This window comes from Simochromis diagramma, unplaced genomic scaffold, assembly GCF_900408965.1.
Source record: "Simochromis diagramma unplaced genomic scaffold, fSimDia1.1 OVJJ01000304.1, whole genome shotgun sequence".
NCBI lineage: Eukaryota > Metazoa > Chordata > Actinopteri > Cichliformes > Cichlidae > Simochromis > Simochromis diagramma.
Genome location: NW_024387030.1, coordinates 13,051,411 through 13,065,791, shown reverse-complemented (window position 1 = coordinate 13,065,791; position 14,381 = coordinate 13,051,411). Strand labels below are relative to the sequence as shown.

At 41.0% G+C, this 14,381-nt stretch overlaps 1 protein-coding gene across 2 annotated transcripts; it reads left to right on the top strand.

Annotated features, from left to right (window-relative positions):
• Positions 1-14,376, top strand: hif1aa (hypoxia inducible factor 1 subunit alpha a). 2 transcript variants are annotated; one of them, XM_040041609.1, is made up of 15 exons: positions 1-303; positions 8,207-8,400; positions 8,723-8,874; positions 9,153-9,237; positions 9,802-9,911; positions 10,490-10,692; positions 10,890-10,996; positions 11,128-11,275; positions 11,431-11,777; positions 11,875-12,083; positions 12,196-12,318; positions 12,446-12,687; positions 12,783-12,882; positions 12,974-13,064; positions 13,156-14,376. In XM_040041609.1, the coding sequence occupies exons 1-15, from the start codon at positions 272-274 to the stop codon at positions 13,317-13,319; spliced, it is 2,307 nt and encodes a 768-aa protein (XP_039897543.1). In that variant the 5' UTR covers positions 1-271; the 3' UTR covers positions 13,320-14,376. The 2 variants fall into 2 exon arrangements, with proteins under 2 accessions (XP_039897543.1, XP_039897544.1); XM_040041610.1 differs by having other exon boundaries at positions 2-303; positions 8,210-8,400.
• The last annotated feature ends 5 nt before the right edge of the window (positions 14,377-14,381 follow it).

Below are 14,381 nucleotides of genomic sequence, written 5' to 3'. Positions count from 1 at the left end.
GTGAACACCTCTACTCTGAAGCAACATTGTCTCGGAACGTCTCTCCAGCGTGGCAATATTTCTGAAGGAAAGTCGACGGAGGATCTGCTTTTAGCGGTCGAGAGTTTGATTTGTTAAACTAAATCCACAAAGAGAGGACTCTTATGCAATCCACTTAAGGATTTACGGACTGATATCGGTAGAAAATCGTGGGATTTTGGTTCATTCTTGACGGGCCCGAACACAGCTCTATACCGATAGAGAGACTCCACACAGGTCTTTTCGTCCTGAAATGGACACAGGAACTGTACCCGAAAAGAAGAGGTAAGAGCAGTGCCGGCTAATGCTACGTATGTGCCCAGTTTTTAAGCATAACTGGAAAATATGTGTCTCTATTTAACGTTTGGTTATTGTGAGACCTGCGACACTGTGGCCTTTTTTCAAGGTTAGAGGCTAGTTTGGTGTGTTTCGTCAAAATGTGTCGGCTAGCGGTGCTGTTAGCAATGGCTAACGCAGCTAGCCTACAAATGTAGGTCAACCTGATAAAAACTGTCAAAAATGTCGAGTTAACAGGTAAACAGCATCAACTGGTCACTACCCTTTACATCAATCTAGACTTCTTCTTTTTTTACTTAGATTAAATCTGCGTTAAATAAGTGCTACTTAGCCAGCAACGTTTTTGTTTGTGACCATTGCTAAGACTTCCTGCATGCAACATCAGCGTTATTTACATTTATTTTGACTGTGACACTTTGCTTATTGTATAGCTTATTAATAGTGTATCACTGGTGGTGTACTGTTTGGACTTTAGGTGCCAACCTTGACACTTCAGTGAAAGGCTGCCAGCGCTCATGTGATCAGTGTGGTGTGCGGTTTCTGCTGAAACGTTGAGGCTTTTGGGGGGGGAGCAGGCCTTGGTTTGAGATTTCCGCATATTAATTTGTGCTTAACTATAAAAGCAGAAGTAGGCATAATTATCTTGTTTTGGAAGGCCTTGTAGAATATACTGTACCCCCTCAATACTGAGCAATATCAATTGCACAAAATCCACCCCCCCACCAGAGTGATCAACTTTAATAATCATCAGAGTGCCATAATATCATGTTAGTGGCTAGTAACTTTTATTTATACAGAAGCCCAATTGAAGGCTTCATTTGGAGGTCTGTGTGGTAGAACAAGAGAAAGTTGATAAACCATTTTTGACATAAATAAGTTGAGTTGTATCTTAAAAAATAACTAATTCATTAATGGTTAGGTAAAACAAACAAAACAAAACAAAAAACAACAAAAACAAATAAGTGTGGCTATTATAAGTTATCAGAGCCCAAAGGTGTGTGATGGAAAAAGAAGATTTTCCAGGCCCCAAACGGGCCTTTCTCGGTGAGAAGCACATTATTAAACAGTCTATGTCACCTTACAGTGCATACAAAAACAAACAATCAGTCAAACAAAAAAGCCAATAACACCTAATATTTAAGGTTGGCATTATTTATAAGTAAACCTTACTTAAAAGTGGTTAACATATTTCTATTACAGGTCTGGTGGCCAGAGCCTTTATTTTTAAATGTAGGAAATCCTTAACATCTAGCCACTGCAACCATTACTTTCCCACAACAAATAAAATGTGTAGGACTGTAATACAACTCAACTGCACAGGGATTATTTGTAAACTCTTAATCCAGCCAGACAGTCTGCATTGACTGCAATATGTAGCAGATTTTCACGAGTTTTATTGAAGTGCTTGAGTGAAAAAGTGGTTATTAGTATCGACTGTAGAAGAGGATAACTTGCCTCCACTCTGCAGCAAGCGGATTACTCGTCCAGGCCTTTCTGTCATTCTTAGATGTTCTAAAATAGGCAGACAGGTGATGAGATTATGCTTCTGTGTATAAATCTTAGATTAGACTACAAAACAAACAAGAGGATAAAAGATGGTTATAATCGTAACAGCAGTCACAAGACCAAAAAATAGTCTGATGAACAGAGTGAATCCTGAGATTAAAAAACCCCAAAAAGGTGGTCATAAGATGGTGAAAGTCATGAAAGAGAAAACAACCTGCAGGTAGGCTGATGGCAAAATAGTAAGAATAACACTGTTTTCAGAAAAGCTTGCTGTGTGTGTATATGCAAACAGTTGTCTTTAAGGAAAAAATGTTATTTGTAATGATGCAAAATATGGTGGGTGGATCTCTAAAAACGTTTGGTGAAACAATTGTCAGAACAACATTTTTTGAAACATTGGCAACTCAACATGGGTGCAAACTAGTTTCATGGAACATCCTAAAAAGCGCACCGGGCTGTTGTTAAGATCTTATCATGACTGTTGTGTGTGTGTGTGTCTGTTACCTCCATAGTTACATAAGGAAGGTAACTGTAACGCTGGTCACCCTGTAGATATTTTTAACAAATGAATACTCCATTTCCAGGCAGTCACCATATTTTAATGTAGATTGCATTCAGGGGCTTTGCTTATTGTCACCTAATTTGGAGTTTAGGTGAAAGGTTGACATGTGTGTTGGAAAAAAATTCCAGTGTGCAGTCTGGTTTGATGCAGATCTGGCTGGTGTCTGTGAGGTGCCTTTGTAGTATTACTTCTGTCTCATCTCTTAATCACTAGGGCTTGACGTCAATAGGAGTGTGTGTGTGTGTGTGTGTGTGTGTGTAGCAATTCGGTAGCTTGTAATTTCCTGGTTCCCTTGAGGGATTCAAGTAGCAGGCTAGTCTGAACTTGAAAAAGAAATTGGGTTACTTGATAATATGAAGCATAGGGGGTATGTCTGTTTTTTTTTTTTTTATGGATTTTTTTTGTTTTTGTTTTTCCAGATAAGTTAAAAATGTGTGCTGAAGGCTCGCATTTATCCAACATTTGAATAAACATTCACTTTAGGCCTTCAAAGCTTTAATTGTGATGACTGATTTTCTTAAAGCAAAAAAAGCACTTTACAGAAAAGTAGTGGAAAGGCCCTGCTGGAGTTGTGTTGTTACCTGATGTATAAACAATGAAACTTGGTCCATATTATATTCCACTTTTATAATTTGGAAACTTTAGGTCACAAATATCTTTATGGTTTGCTGTAAAGTAATTGTACTTTTGTAGTGTGAAGGGCAACATGTCGCACATGAACAAACAGTAAAGTCAGTGATCTTTGCCATGTGAGAAGGAGCATATAAGCTAAATTGTGATAATTCCACATTAAACGATATTTGTAGTCAAAGCTGTAAGAGCCTACTAGATTTATGAAAGGCCCATTTTTTAAACTTATCATTTCATGTTGTGATTCCAAGTTGTTTTTTTCCCCCCTTTGATCACGTTTTAAAATCAAAGCATGGTTAACAAAGACACGGGAAGCCAGAGGAAGTTCCGTTGGTTTGAGGTTGATTTGTAACGTCCACTTCTGGTGAGTCAGTCAGACTAGAACACGCAGAAGTCCTGCTGAGTTGCTCTTGTTATCAAAGCTGCAGTTGAGTCAGTGGGTGTTCATGGAATAAATGTAATCAGCTGTAGTAGTAGTTAGCTCGTGATGTGCTCCACAAATGGAGGTGATTTGAGTAAACTATGGCTTGTTGAAATTATTTTAACTTGAGGTGAAATTACTCTTCTTCTTCTTCTTCTTCTCCTTCTTCTTCTTCTTCTTTTCTTTGTAAACCTGGCATCACTCCCGCCAAATAAGAACAGGAAACTGAGGCTATAGTTCACATGGGCTCATAAAAATTGGACAATAGAATTTGGTGTAAGCAGTATGAAAGCATGGATCCATCCTGCATTGTAGCACCAGTTCATGCTGCTGCTGTAATAATGCGGGTGACATTTTCTTGAGACATCTTATACCCCTTAGTGGCTTCCCTGAGCATTGTTTAAACACCAAAGCTTACCTGAGTATTGTTCTTGACCCTGCCCATCTCTTTATAACCACAGTGTATCTATCTTCTGGTGACTGCACCTTGCAGGAATATGCGCTATTTGACAGAGCTCAAGTCATGTCAAACTGTACCTACTGTACTCTGATGACCTCCTCAGTCCAGTAGAGCACCTCTGGGATGTGGTGGATTGGGAGGATTTGCATAATAGGCAGCAAACAAATTTGCAGCATCTTGTTGAATCTGTGCCACAAAGAATTAAAGCAGTTTTTAAAGCAAAAAGGGGTCCAACCCAGTACAAGCAAGGTGTGTCCAATAAAGTGTCTGTGTATTATTACAGTCATCAGAAATGTTCATTCAGTTTAATGTTTGTTTTATTTAGATGGCTCTTTATTGGATAGAATTTCACTTTTCTGATCCACTGCTGTGTGCAAAATATTTAAAAACCAATACAATGTGCTAAAATGTCACACTAAACACACAGGAGTTTGTGTATGTTTGCTATTTACAAAAATATTACTTCATGTAGCTATAATGCAAGTGATTAATTTGACTTTTAAATGAGTTATTTTGAGCCCTGTTCTGATTTTCTCCCTACATTGGGCAGTGTTGTTTCTCCAGAGCTGGTTATATAATAGTTTGGTGTCACACTGAGCAGGACGGAGTGTTTGTCTTTTTAAAAAAAAAAAAAAATTGGGACAGCCTCTAGTAACAAGTTTCATAGGAAACTGCTAACGTTGTTCACACTGAATTTTATTGTGGAGTGTTTTGTTTTTCTATTAAACTCTACTCCACTTGGCTACAAGCCAAATACATTTTGTTTATGTAATAGCGCCAATTCACAAACAAGTCTAAAGTGAGCAATACTACAAAATGTGACTGCTGTAGGGCAAGTAGAGGGCAGCTGGGCAGACATGACCATGTGCTTTAATCCTGTTGCATAATGATGGCCTCTCTGGTGGCCTTAGTTTTAACATCAAGTGAACTGTGTGTTCCTAGGGAAAGATAAAAGCTGATTTCAAGCTTGGAAATGGTGGAGGCGGTTATGAAATAGTAGCGGTTTTAGATTTTTCGGAATTTAGTGTCACAACTGAATTAGAAAAGCACAAAAGTGAAGGTGGTGTTTGACTATTGTCCAAATGGGAAACTTTAGAAACTTTCTGCTGTTGTTTATGACCTATAAATTTACTACTTCTCTACTGTATCCTTATCAGTGGTGCTTTTAAAGGTTTCATAAGAGGTACACAGTACTGTTCTGTTCAGTGAAGCCTTAGGTAAATGAGATAAATAACCTTTGTAATGGCTCTTTATTCAGTAGGGTTGTATTCTGGTGCAGTATTACTTGTCGGCTTGATTTGGGCAGGATTTGCATGAGGACCTGATACAACTACAAAAGAAAATGTGTATGGCAGGCTAATGGTTCAGTCATGATGAGCTGCTCAGCAAGAGAAGTTTCTCAGTGTGTGTCCTGTGTATAAAGCTATGTTAACCATTTGTGATCCTTTAGTTTGTAATGATAAATTGACCTAATTAATTGAGTAGGCTGGAGGTGATTGTGTTATACATACAGACAGAACTGCTCTTATTTTGACCAGATATCCTGGCGGTGTCCAACAGAGTTTACAGAGGGTGTTCTAAATATTTGTCCATGGTATTGACAATAGTAACGGTGAATCTGCATGCATGTATGGGTGTAACTGCTGCTTGGCTTGAAATCTGTTTACAGTACATATAAACAATCTTCAAGAGGTTTCCTCTTGGTTAATACACAACCAAAAGTCTCAGTTTGTCACTTGATATTGTTTTAGTTTTATTCAAAGTATTTTGATGATAATGTGCGTTAGTTTTAGTCTGGTCTAATCTTTTTCCTCATTTCTGTTTTGATTGTTTTGCTGCTGTTTTTGTCAACATTTATGATGGTCCAGCATAGCGAGCTATACACCTCGCTATGCTGGTGTATAGCGAGGTAAATGGAAAATGCTCAGCGTCAAATGTCCCTCTGCTTTGCAGTGATGCAACAGATGGAGTCTCCTCAGTAAATATAGTTAGCCTTATCTTGTCCCAACTCTGGCTGTTTTTAACAGAACCGCTCTCTCTTTCTTTGCTTGTCCACTTTGCTCAGTTTGCATTAGCATAACTGTGGCTACCTGCACACTTCATTTGGAAGATGATTAACTTGCTCACTAAAGTCCTGAATGTGCTCTGGGTTTTGGCTTGAGTTGGAAATTGAGTTCGGATTTCTTGGTTGGCAAGAAAGAAAGAAACTGAGAAAAAGTACATTTAATGTAAAGATGAGTAAGACAGACTTTGATTATCAAAATCTTTCAAGAAAAACAAAAAAAACTTTTACTAGATTTTGGTTTCAAGAACTTTGACGAACAACAAATGCATGAGCTTTCAGAAACCTTAAATATTTTTGTCATCAATATTAGCCAAAATTATCTTTATTGTGACCTTTGTCATACTCAATCAGCCCTACTTCATCATATACTTTTTCAATTGCTACAGTTAAAAAGGGGCGACAAGTGGAAAAATAATACAAGGAAGTGTGTTACTAAGGTTTGTGGGCTGCAATGTTTTTGCACTGATTTAGTCAATTCTCAGAAACTCTGGATGAAACCATTCTTCCAGAAGATATTCCCTTTTTTGGTGTTTGGGTGAAGAAGATGAAGCCCTCTCTTACAATCCGGACCCAAATCTCCCATAAGTGTTTAATTTGTTACTGTGACCACAGCATATGACTCGCATCATTTCCATAGTCATCAAACCACTCAGTGACCTTCATGCCCTGTGCATGTGGGTATTGTATCCCGAACTTACTCCAGGATAGAAATGTTTTACCAGATGATGAAGGTATGGGTTGACGTTCCCCCAACATTAAAGAGGTGCTGGCTTCCTCACTGTAGAATTCAAGATTCTCCAGTTTATATCTACATGCATGGTTTGACGGGTGAGGAGTGGAGTAAGAAGGAAAGAGATCGTGTACATGTGTGGATTGGCTGTTATCCAGTATGATTTTGCTCTTTCTCTCTCTTTTTTTCCCCTGGGTTGAAAAGTGGTCACTGCATTCATGTTTAGATTTTTGTTTGTGCAGCTTTGTTGGGAGATGCCTCACATGTTTACAGACTGCTTTTTTTGCTCTCAGCACCATGTTTGCGACTTCCTGGGGGACAAATGCTTTGCCTAGACTTGTGCAAATCCTTCTGCCCCAAAGGACTAATTACGTTGCACAGGAGTTTGCACATATTATCTAGTTGATGGAAAAAATGCATCCTGACACCCTGCCAGGTGATTTGATATACAGTAAGCTAATTTTAGTTAGCCGGCCCCTTTTCTTGTTGGAGAGCCTCAAATAACAGCATGGCCTTGGTCAGCGCTGCAAGTGCGTAACAGATCAATTTCAATTAGGTGTGTGTTTCATAGCCAAGGGCTTTTGAGCGTCCATCCATTCCATCCATGACATTTCCTTGTCATGCTGGTCCAGTGTCAGCTAAATGCATTTGGGTTGAAGTAGAGCAGTGTGGTTGACAATTAGGATGATGATTTTCCAGTGTATTTATGTTTGTGGTCATAAAAGAATCTGTATTGCACAACAGTGCAAATAAAACACCAAATCAGTGCCTTGTTGAATGTTTTTCTGTCCAGCTGAATATAAAAACAAGAACGTGATTTTTATTTATTTATTTATTTTTAATAGTAGCTATCTATTTTTATCACTTTAAATATTTTGGGTGTTTTAAAGTACCGTCAGCTCCTGTGATTATTATTTTTTTTTCTTTACAGTCCTCTGAGAGTCCATTAGGCAGACCTTCGATCACTGCCTGGATTAAATGTAAGATCGAAACTGGAGCTACGGTCAGCAGAAGCAGTCATGAGCCACTAACATAAATGAAAGAAACTGTGATCATTTGTTAGTCCTGGTAGGTGAAGGTCACTCGCAGTGTGTCACCGTGTTAGTGTGCTTGTGTGTTTACCCTGTGTTGGTGCAGGTATTGTCATCTCTCGTCCCCATAGATTGGTTGAACCAGGCTTGTAAACATCATGATGATTGATGTTGCACTGTAGCTTGGCCGTGCACCAAGAGACAGGAGAATCTATGACTATCCTCCTAGCCAATCACTTTGAGTGGGAGGACTCAGTTTCTTTTGGTCAACAGCCAATAAGATGCTTGCAGATAGCTATGCATGTAAATGAGTCTGACGGGGGTCTAGACGGTGGCTTGGCCGTGAGGTTGCTTGTTGCAGACTCCAGCTGCCGCAGCATTCTCTAGACACTGTAGGCTGTAGAAAGGAGGGATGTCAGGTCTAGCAGTGTGCATAACAAACCCGGTATGTGTCAGAGCTGTGGCTGATCCACTACCTTTGTCCAGCAGAGCGAGCTCAGAGCGCAGGAAGGAGAAATCAAGGGATGCAGCACGATGTCGGCGTGGGAAGGAGTCAGAGGTGTTTTACGAGCTGGCCCAGCAGCTGCCCCTGCCCCACAGTGTCAGCTCCAGCCTGGACAAGGCCTCAATCATGAGACTCACCATCAGTTACCTGCGCATGAGAAAACTGCTTTCCACTGGTAGGTATCTGTATATATCTGTATGCTATTCCACCTAATAATGAGAAGTTCAGCTTGGTGCACAGTTGTGTTTCTTTACACTCTTCTGATTATTGAATTGTGCAGCCATTGTTGTTTATGTCATGTAGCCCCATAAGGTTTCAGTTACAGGTCCGTAGTGTAAATTTGAATTGTTTATAATAAGCTCTGCCAACAACGTGTTGTGATATAATAATAGGATATTTCCAAGTCATTTGCCTGATCTCCTCTTCCTTTGCTTTTCCCCCCTGCCTCCCTCTACCTCAAATTCTCCCTCCTCTCCTCCTTCTGTTTTCTCCTCTAGATGAGCCAACAACAGAGGAAGGTGCAGAGCTTGATATTCAGCTAAACAGCTCCTACCTAAAAGCTCTGGAGGGCTTTCTCATGGTGCTGTCCGAGGATGGAGATATGATCTATCTCTCCGAGAATGTCAGCAAGTGCCTCGGGCTTGCACAGGTTAGTTTGATTTGACCTGCTGTGTCAGAAGGGAGAAGCACAGAGCAAGAGATTGATCGGAGGAGACAAAAGTGCAAAATTCAGGGCGGAGGAGTTTTTGCGTTGACTGTATAATATAGTACAGTATTTTCTACAGTTAATTTTGTGCAAATACAGATCTGAATTGTGTGTCTTTGGAATTAAAGTGATTTGAAATTTGGTTCTTTCTAGAAAAAGGTTAGATCCTGTATTTGTTAACTGTTACTAAGCATTTTTGTCTCTCTCTCTGTACTCTGCAGTTTGACTTGACTGGACACAGTGTGTTTGACTTCACACATCCCTGTGACCAAGAGGAGCTGAGGGAGATGCTCATCCACAGACCCGGTGAGTAGTGTCTCTTTATGAAACCTACAACACAGAGGAAGGGAGAAATAAACGAGCGCAGCACTGTGTCAGGTCAACCAATTAGCAGGAAGCGCAGTTCAATCTGAGCCGATAAATTCATACCAAGAAGCTGTGAGAACAATTGATCATTTCCTCTGTCTAGTCACGAGGTCAGCACGATCAATGAGGTCATGTCAGCTTATAGTTTTGTGATTGTGGTGTATCACAAATTGTGCTTACACCTGTGGTTCATAACATTGGTGTGACTGGTAATTTGTTAACAGTAGGTCTAATTGGAACCCACACGTGGTTCTGTACTGCTTGGATTTGGACTCACTGCACACTGATGGTATGTGCACTTATAACGGCTGGTAGCGTTGCAGCAACCACTTTTGCACCCTGGTGTCTCCTGTATGCAAATTGGCAGTTGCCCAACACTGAAATATGAAGATTTAAAATAGAGGCAGTAATAAATGGAAGTGGTCACCATTGAAACAGCATGTAAGAAGCAGCTTCCCCCTTTTTGTAATTGTGGCTCCATTATTCCTGCTTCTGTGATTTCAGGCTCCAAGAAATCCAAGGAGCCAAATACAGAGCGTAGCTTCTTTCTGCGGATGAAGTGCACCCTCACGAGCAGGGGCCGCACTGTCAACGTCAAATCTGCTACATGGAAGGTAGGCTGTGGTGGGAACACACTCGCAGACCTGCCATCAGAAGCAGTAATGTAATAAGTGATAATATATTTATTTGTGTTGCCGTTTCCAATGTGCGTCGTTCATCTCGGTTTGTCAACACCACGGCCGCTGGCTGAGTCAATCACATTTCACAGAACATTTTAATAAAGCCTGGCCTCCTTTGAGCTGGACCACTGTGCTGTTGGCAATAATAAAGCCACGTGATGACAGCTATTGTGGGCTAAAGAGCAGGGAGGAGTGATGAAAACAAGACTAGTAAGCAGCTGTCCACGTGATGTCATTTTTGTAGGTGCTGATGACTGAGGGAGAATAAAGTCAGCGTAGCTTATGGTCAGTGTGTTTGAAAACTAGTTTGCATCCATAAAAGTGAATGATGCAAACTACATTGAGTTATGGCAGACAATGTTACTGTGTGAAGGAAATGAACATACTTAAATTTGCAATGCTTCTCATTTACAGATTATGTCAAAGGACTGAAAGTAAAAAAAATATGTTGTGGTCACACAAAATACAAAAGTACATCCCATAATCATCACACAACTGTTGTCCTCCTGCAGGTGCTTCACTGCACAGGTCACGTGCGCGTTTATGACAGCCCGGACGAAGAGGGCACCAACGGGCAAAAGGAGCCACCTGTGCCCTACCTGGTTTTGATCTGCGATCCAATCCCGCACCCCTCCAACATTGAGGTCCCTCTGGACACCAAGACCTTCCTCAGCCGCCACACGATGGACATGAAGTTCACGTACTGTGATGAGAGGTTAGTTTGCCAGTGGGAGTAAGTCTTATATGCTTAAGATACAGGGATCAAATCTAAATCAGCTCCTTAAACCTATGTTCTCGCTATTGGCGCTCATCAGCGTCGCTCTATCTATTGTAGTGTAGTGACACAGAGCCATCTAGTGCTCAGTGTAGGTACTACAGAATTCAATCTAAATAAATTGTTTGTTTCTCTAGGATCACTGATCTCATGGGTTATGATCCAGAGGACCTGTTGGACCGTTCTGTGTATGAGTACTACCATGCTCTGGATTCAGACCACCTTACCAAGACCCACCAAAACTGTAAGCATAAACAAAAATATTAAACGTAATTGGATTTAAAAGTTTAAAACAGATGTTAGCTGTTTAATTTTGCCTAACTTAATTTTTTTTCTCTCCTCTTTCTTTTTTTTTTTTTCCCCTGATGTTTTTAGTGTTTGCAAAGGGCCAAGTCTGCACAGGCCAGTACCGAATGTTGGCTAAGAAAGGAGGCTTCGTGTGGGTGGAAACACAGGCCACTGTCATTTACAACAACAAGAACTCCCAGCCACAGTGTGTTGTCTGTGTCAACTTCGTGCTCAGGTACACTGAAGTCTCACTGAAGTCATTCTTTCAGAGGAAACACAATAATCCTAACCCTTACCCTTAGGTAAGGGTTAGGATTATCTTTTTACTTGAGATACACTGGTAGTAATTTTACAGCAGCATAATTTCATCGTGTCCTTCCTCTGTTGTAGTGGCATCCAGGAGGAGAAACTGATCTTGTCAGTGAAGCAGACCGCAGATGTGAAGCCGGTAAAGGAGGAACAGCAGGAGGAAGACCAGCTTGTAGTCGAGATCAGCCAGGTCGAGCTCTCTCCAGTCCAGCCAAAGAAGGCTGAACTGGAGAAGGAGGAGGAAGTGCAGAAGGAGGAGGAGGTGGTGAAAAGCCCAAAGATGAACATACTCAAAATCCTTACTGATTCGGCAGTCACCCAGCTGCCGATTAACCTGTATGACCACCTAAAGGGAGAGCCTGAAGCCCTCACCATGCTGGCACCAGCTGCCGGAGACACGATCGTCTCCCTGCACTTCAGCTGCCCCAGTTAGTACCCGACTAAACATACTTAAACTTCTTTAAACAGCATAACTTGGTTTATTTCTTGCTAAATGAAACGATTCTGACCTTTGTCTACCCTCAGGTACAGAATCAGATATCCATCTTCTGAAGGATGTCCCTCTCTACAACGATGTAATGCTTCCCTCCACAGATGACAAGCTGGTTCTGCCTCTTTCCCCTCTGCCACCCAGTGAGCCTCTGGATGTTTCCAGCACTAACTCTGAAGATTCAAAGTCTGAGAGCTATGCTCCAGCCCAGTCTACTACCACAACCAGCCACAGGCCCCCAGCGGTAAAACTGACTTACTATTTTGTTGTCAACATAAGACATTGACAGTTAATATTTTTAACCACTCAGTAATATCTATTGGAAAAAAATGACCTTTGACTTCTCTTCTTTTTAGCCCGGCAGTCCACTGGACTTCTGCTTCCCCATGGATTCAGAGATGAACTCGGACTTCAAGCTAGACTTGGTTGAGAAGCTGTTTGCTATTGATACAGAGCCCAAAACACCCTTCAACACACAGGTAGTAAATCTAGAAAAAGCGTCACTTTTTACTCTTTTTTTTTTTTTTAAATTAAGTTAGTCATGAATCACATAAACACCACAGTTTTCTGTATTCTTATCCATTTGATTTTTTGTTTCCTCATAAGGAAACGGAGGACTTTGATCTGGAGATGTTAGCTCCATACATTCCCATGGATGATGATTTCCAGCTGCTCAGCCTGCCCCCAGGAGAGCCTTTGTCTTGTGGATCAGTCAAGTCCCTTGAGAGTACTCCAATCCACAGCTATCCCAGCTCCCCCTTCAGTGCGCCAGGCAGTCGCACAGCTTCCCCAGCACCACCTGTGGAGCCTGTAGATGCTCCTCATCCTCCCACCATCTTGGCAAATGGGTAACATCTCTTAAACGTTTAAATTTTTTTGGCCAAATTACATTTTTATGGCCTTTTTTAGAGGATAGCTAAGGCCTACTTTTTGTGTGCTGCAGAGCCCCACATTTGGAGAAAGAGATGCCGCTGAGGACCCTCGCAGTTCAGAATGCACAGCGCAAAAGAAAAATTAGTGACCTAAAAGAGATTATAGAACAGGTTAGTCCTCAGCATATACACATAGTCGGTATAATCTGACTTCTGGAAGTGGGACCGTCTTTATTTATTTATTTATTTATTTATTTTTCAGGGAACTTCGCTCCAGCAGCAGGTTGAAAAGGGCAAAAAGCTGAAGCCTTCAGGGTCTGGTACAACCAGGACCATCGTTCTGCTGTCCTCAGGTGAATAAACTAGTTCTTTTTTGTAAGTAGTGTTAACTGTGTGACTTGAAATTGAACATCAGAGATTCAACTGGATCTTTTCCGATCTTAGATTTGGCGAGTCGCCTGCTTGGCAGCACTTCAGAGGCCACCAGTTCCTCCTTCGGCCTGCCGCTCCTCACCCGCGACGACTGCGAGGTGAACGCACCCTTACAGGGTCGTCAGTACTTACTGCAGGGAGAGGAGCTGCTTCGTGCTTTGGACCACATCAACTGAGTCAATATTTAGCCTGCTCACTGCTGGACTAGACTGGACACTACAATTTGTTCCTCACATTGTCAACCAAACCCCCAACGCCCCCTCCAAAACACAAACACACGTTTCCAAGACCTCCCACCCCCACTTATTTATGTATCTGTATGAGTTTATTATAGTTTGGCTGCTGTTTGTGCACATCTTGTGATATCTGCAGCATTCCACCGTGACAAACACCATAGCAGCAATTGGGTTTAAGTGCGAGCGATTCAGGCATCGCGTGATGTCCAGCTGTCCTTTCTTGGTTAGTTTTTTCTTCTTTCCCTCTCTTCCTGGGAGTTTCTCAGCACACGGCGCCTTGACGGATGACCCATTCCCAGCTGGTCACCACAGAATCTGGCGCCACTGCCAGCAGTGTATTGTAAGCTTCAGTCGCACAATTTATATTTTCTTAAAAAGAAAAAATATTACCAGCAATATATATTAAGCCTTTTTAAAGTAGTTTTAATGGGGTTTGAACAATTGTATTTTTCCTCCCATACTTGTATGTTGTAGTACTCGTACCTAATAAGATGTCTTTAGTCCAGAAGTATGAATATATTGTTTAAAATATTGTTTAATAAATGTTATCTCAATTTATTAGCTATCAGTCTTTGAGGTTAATACATGAAATTGTGTAGCAGTCCAGTACATGTCACTTTATTACTTTACTGTAAGTGTGTGTGTTACTGTACATATACCAGGGAAATTTTATTTTGCTCATTATGGCTTCAGAGTGCTCAATGAAATCTGAATAACCTCCTCACGTTTACTTCTCATGCAGAATTGGCATTTTAAACATTCATGAATTCATGTCATTTTTTCCTTTTTGGTCTTTACTGTGTGTGACATACTCAAAGCAGTTTAAATCAGTGCGACTTCATATGTTACTCTCATCATCATCATAGCGGCAACATTTGTGACTTCTGTGCTCATGTAATGGTAGTCAGTTTAATACCCTTCATCCTTGCCATAGTGTTGGGTCTCTCTTGCTTCCTTTTGCTGTCCTAACAACATTAAATGGCTTTAATAAAGTGCACCCTC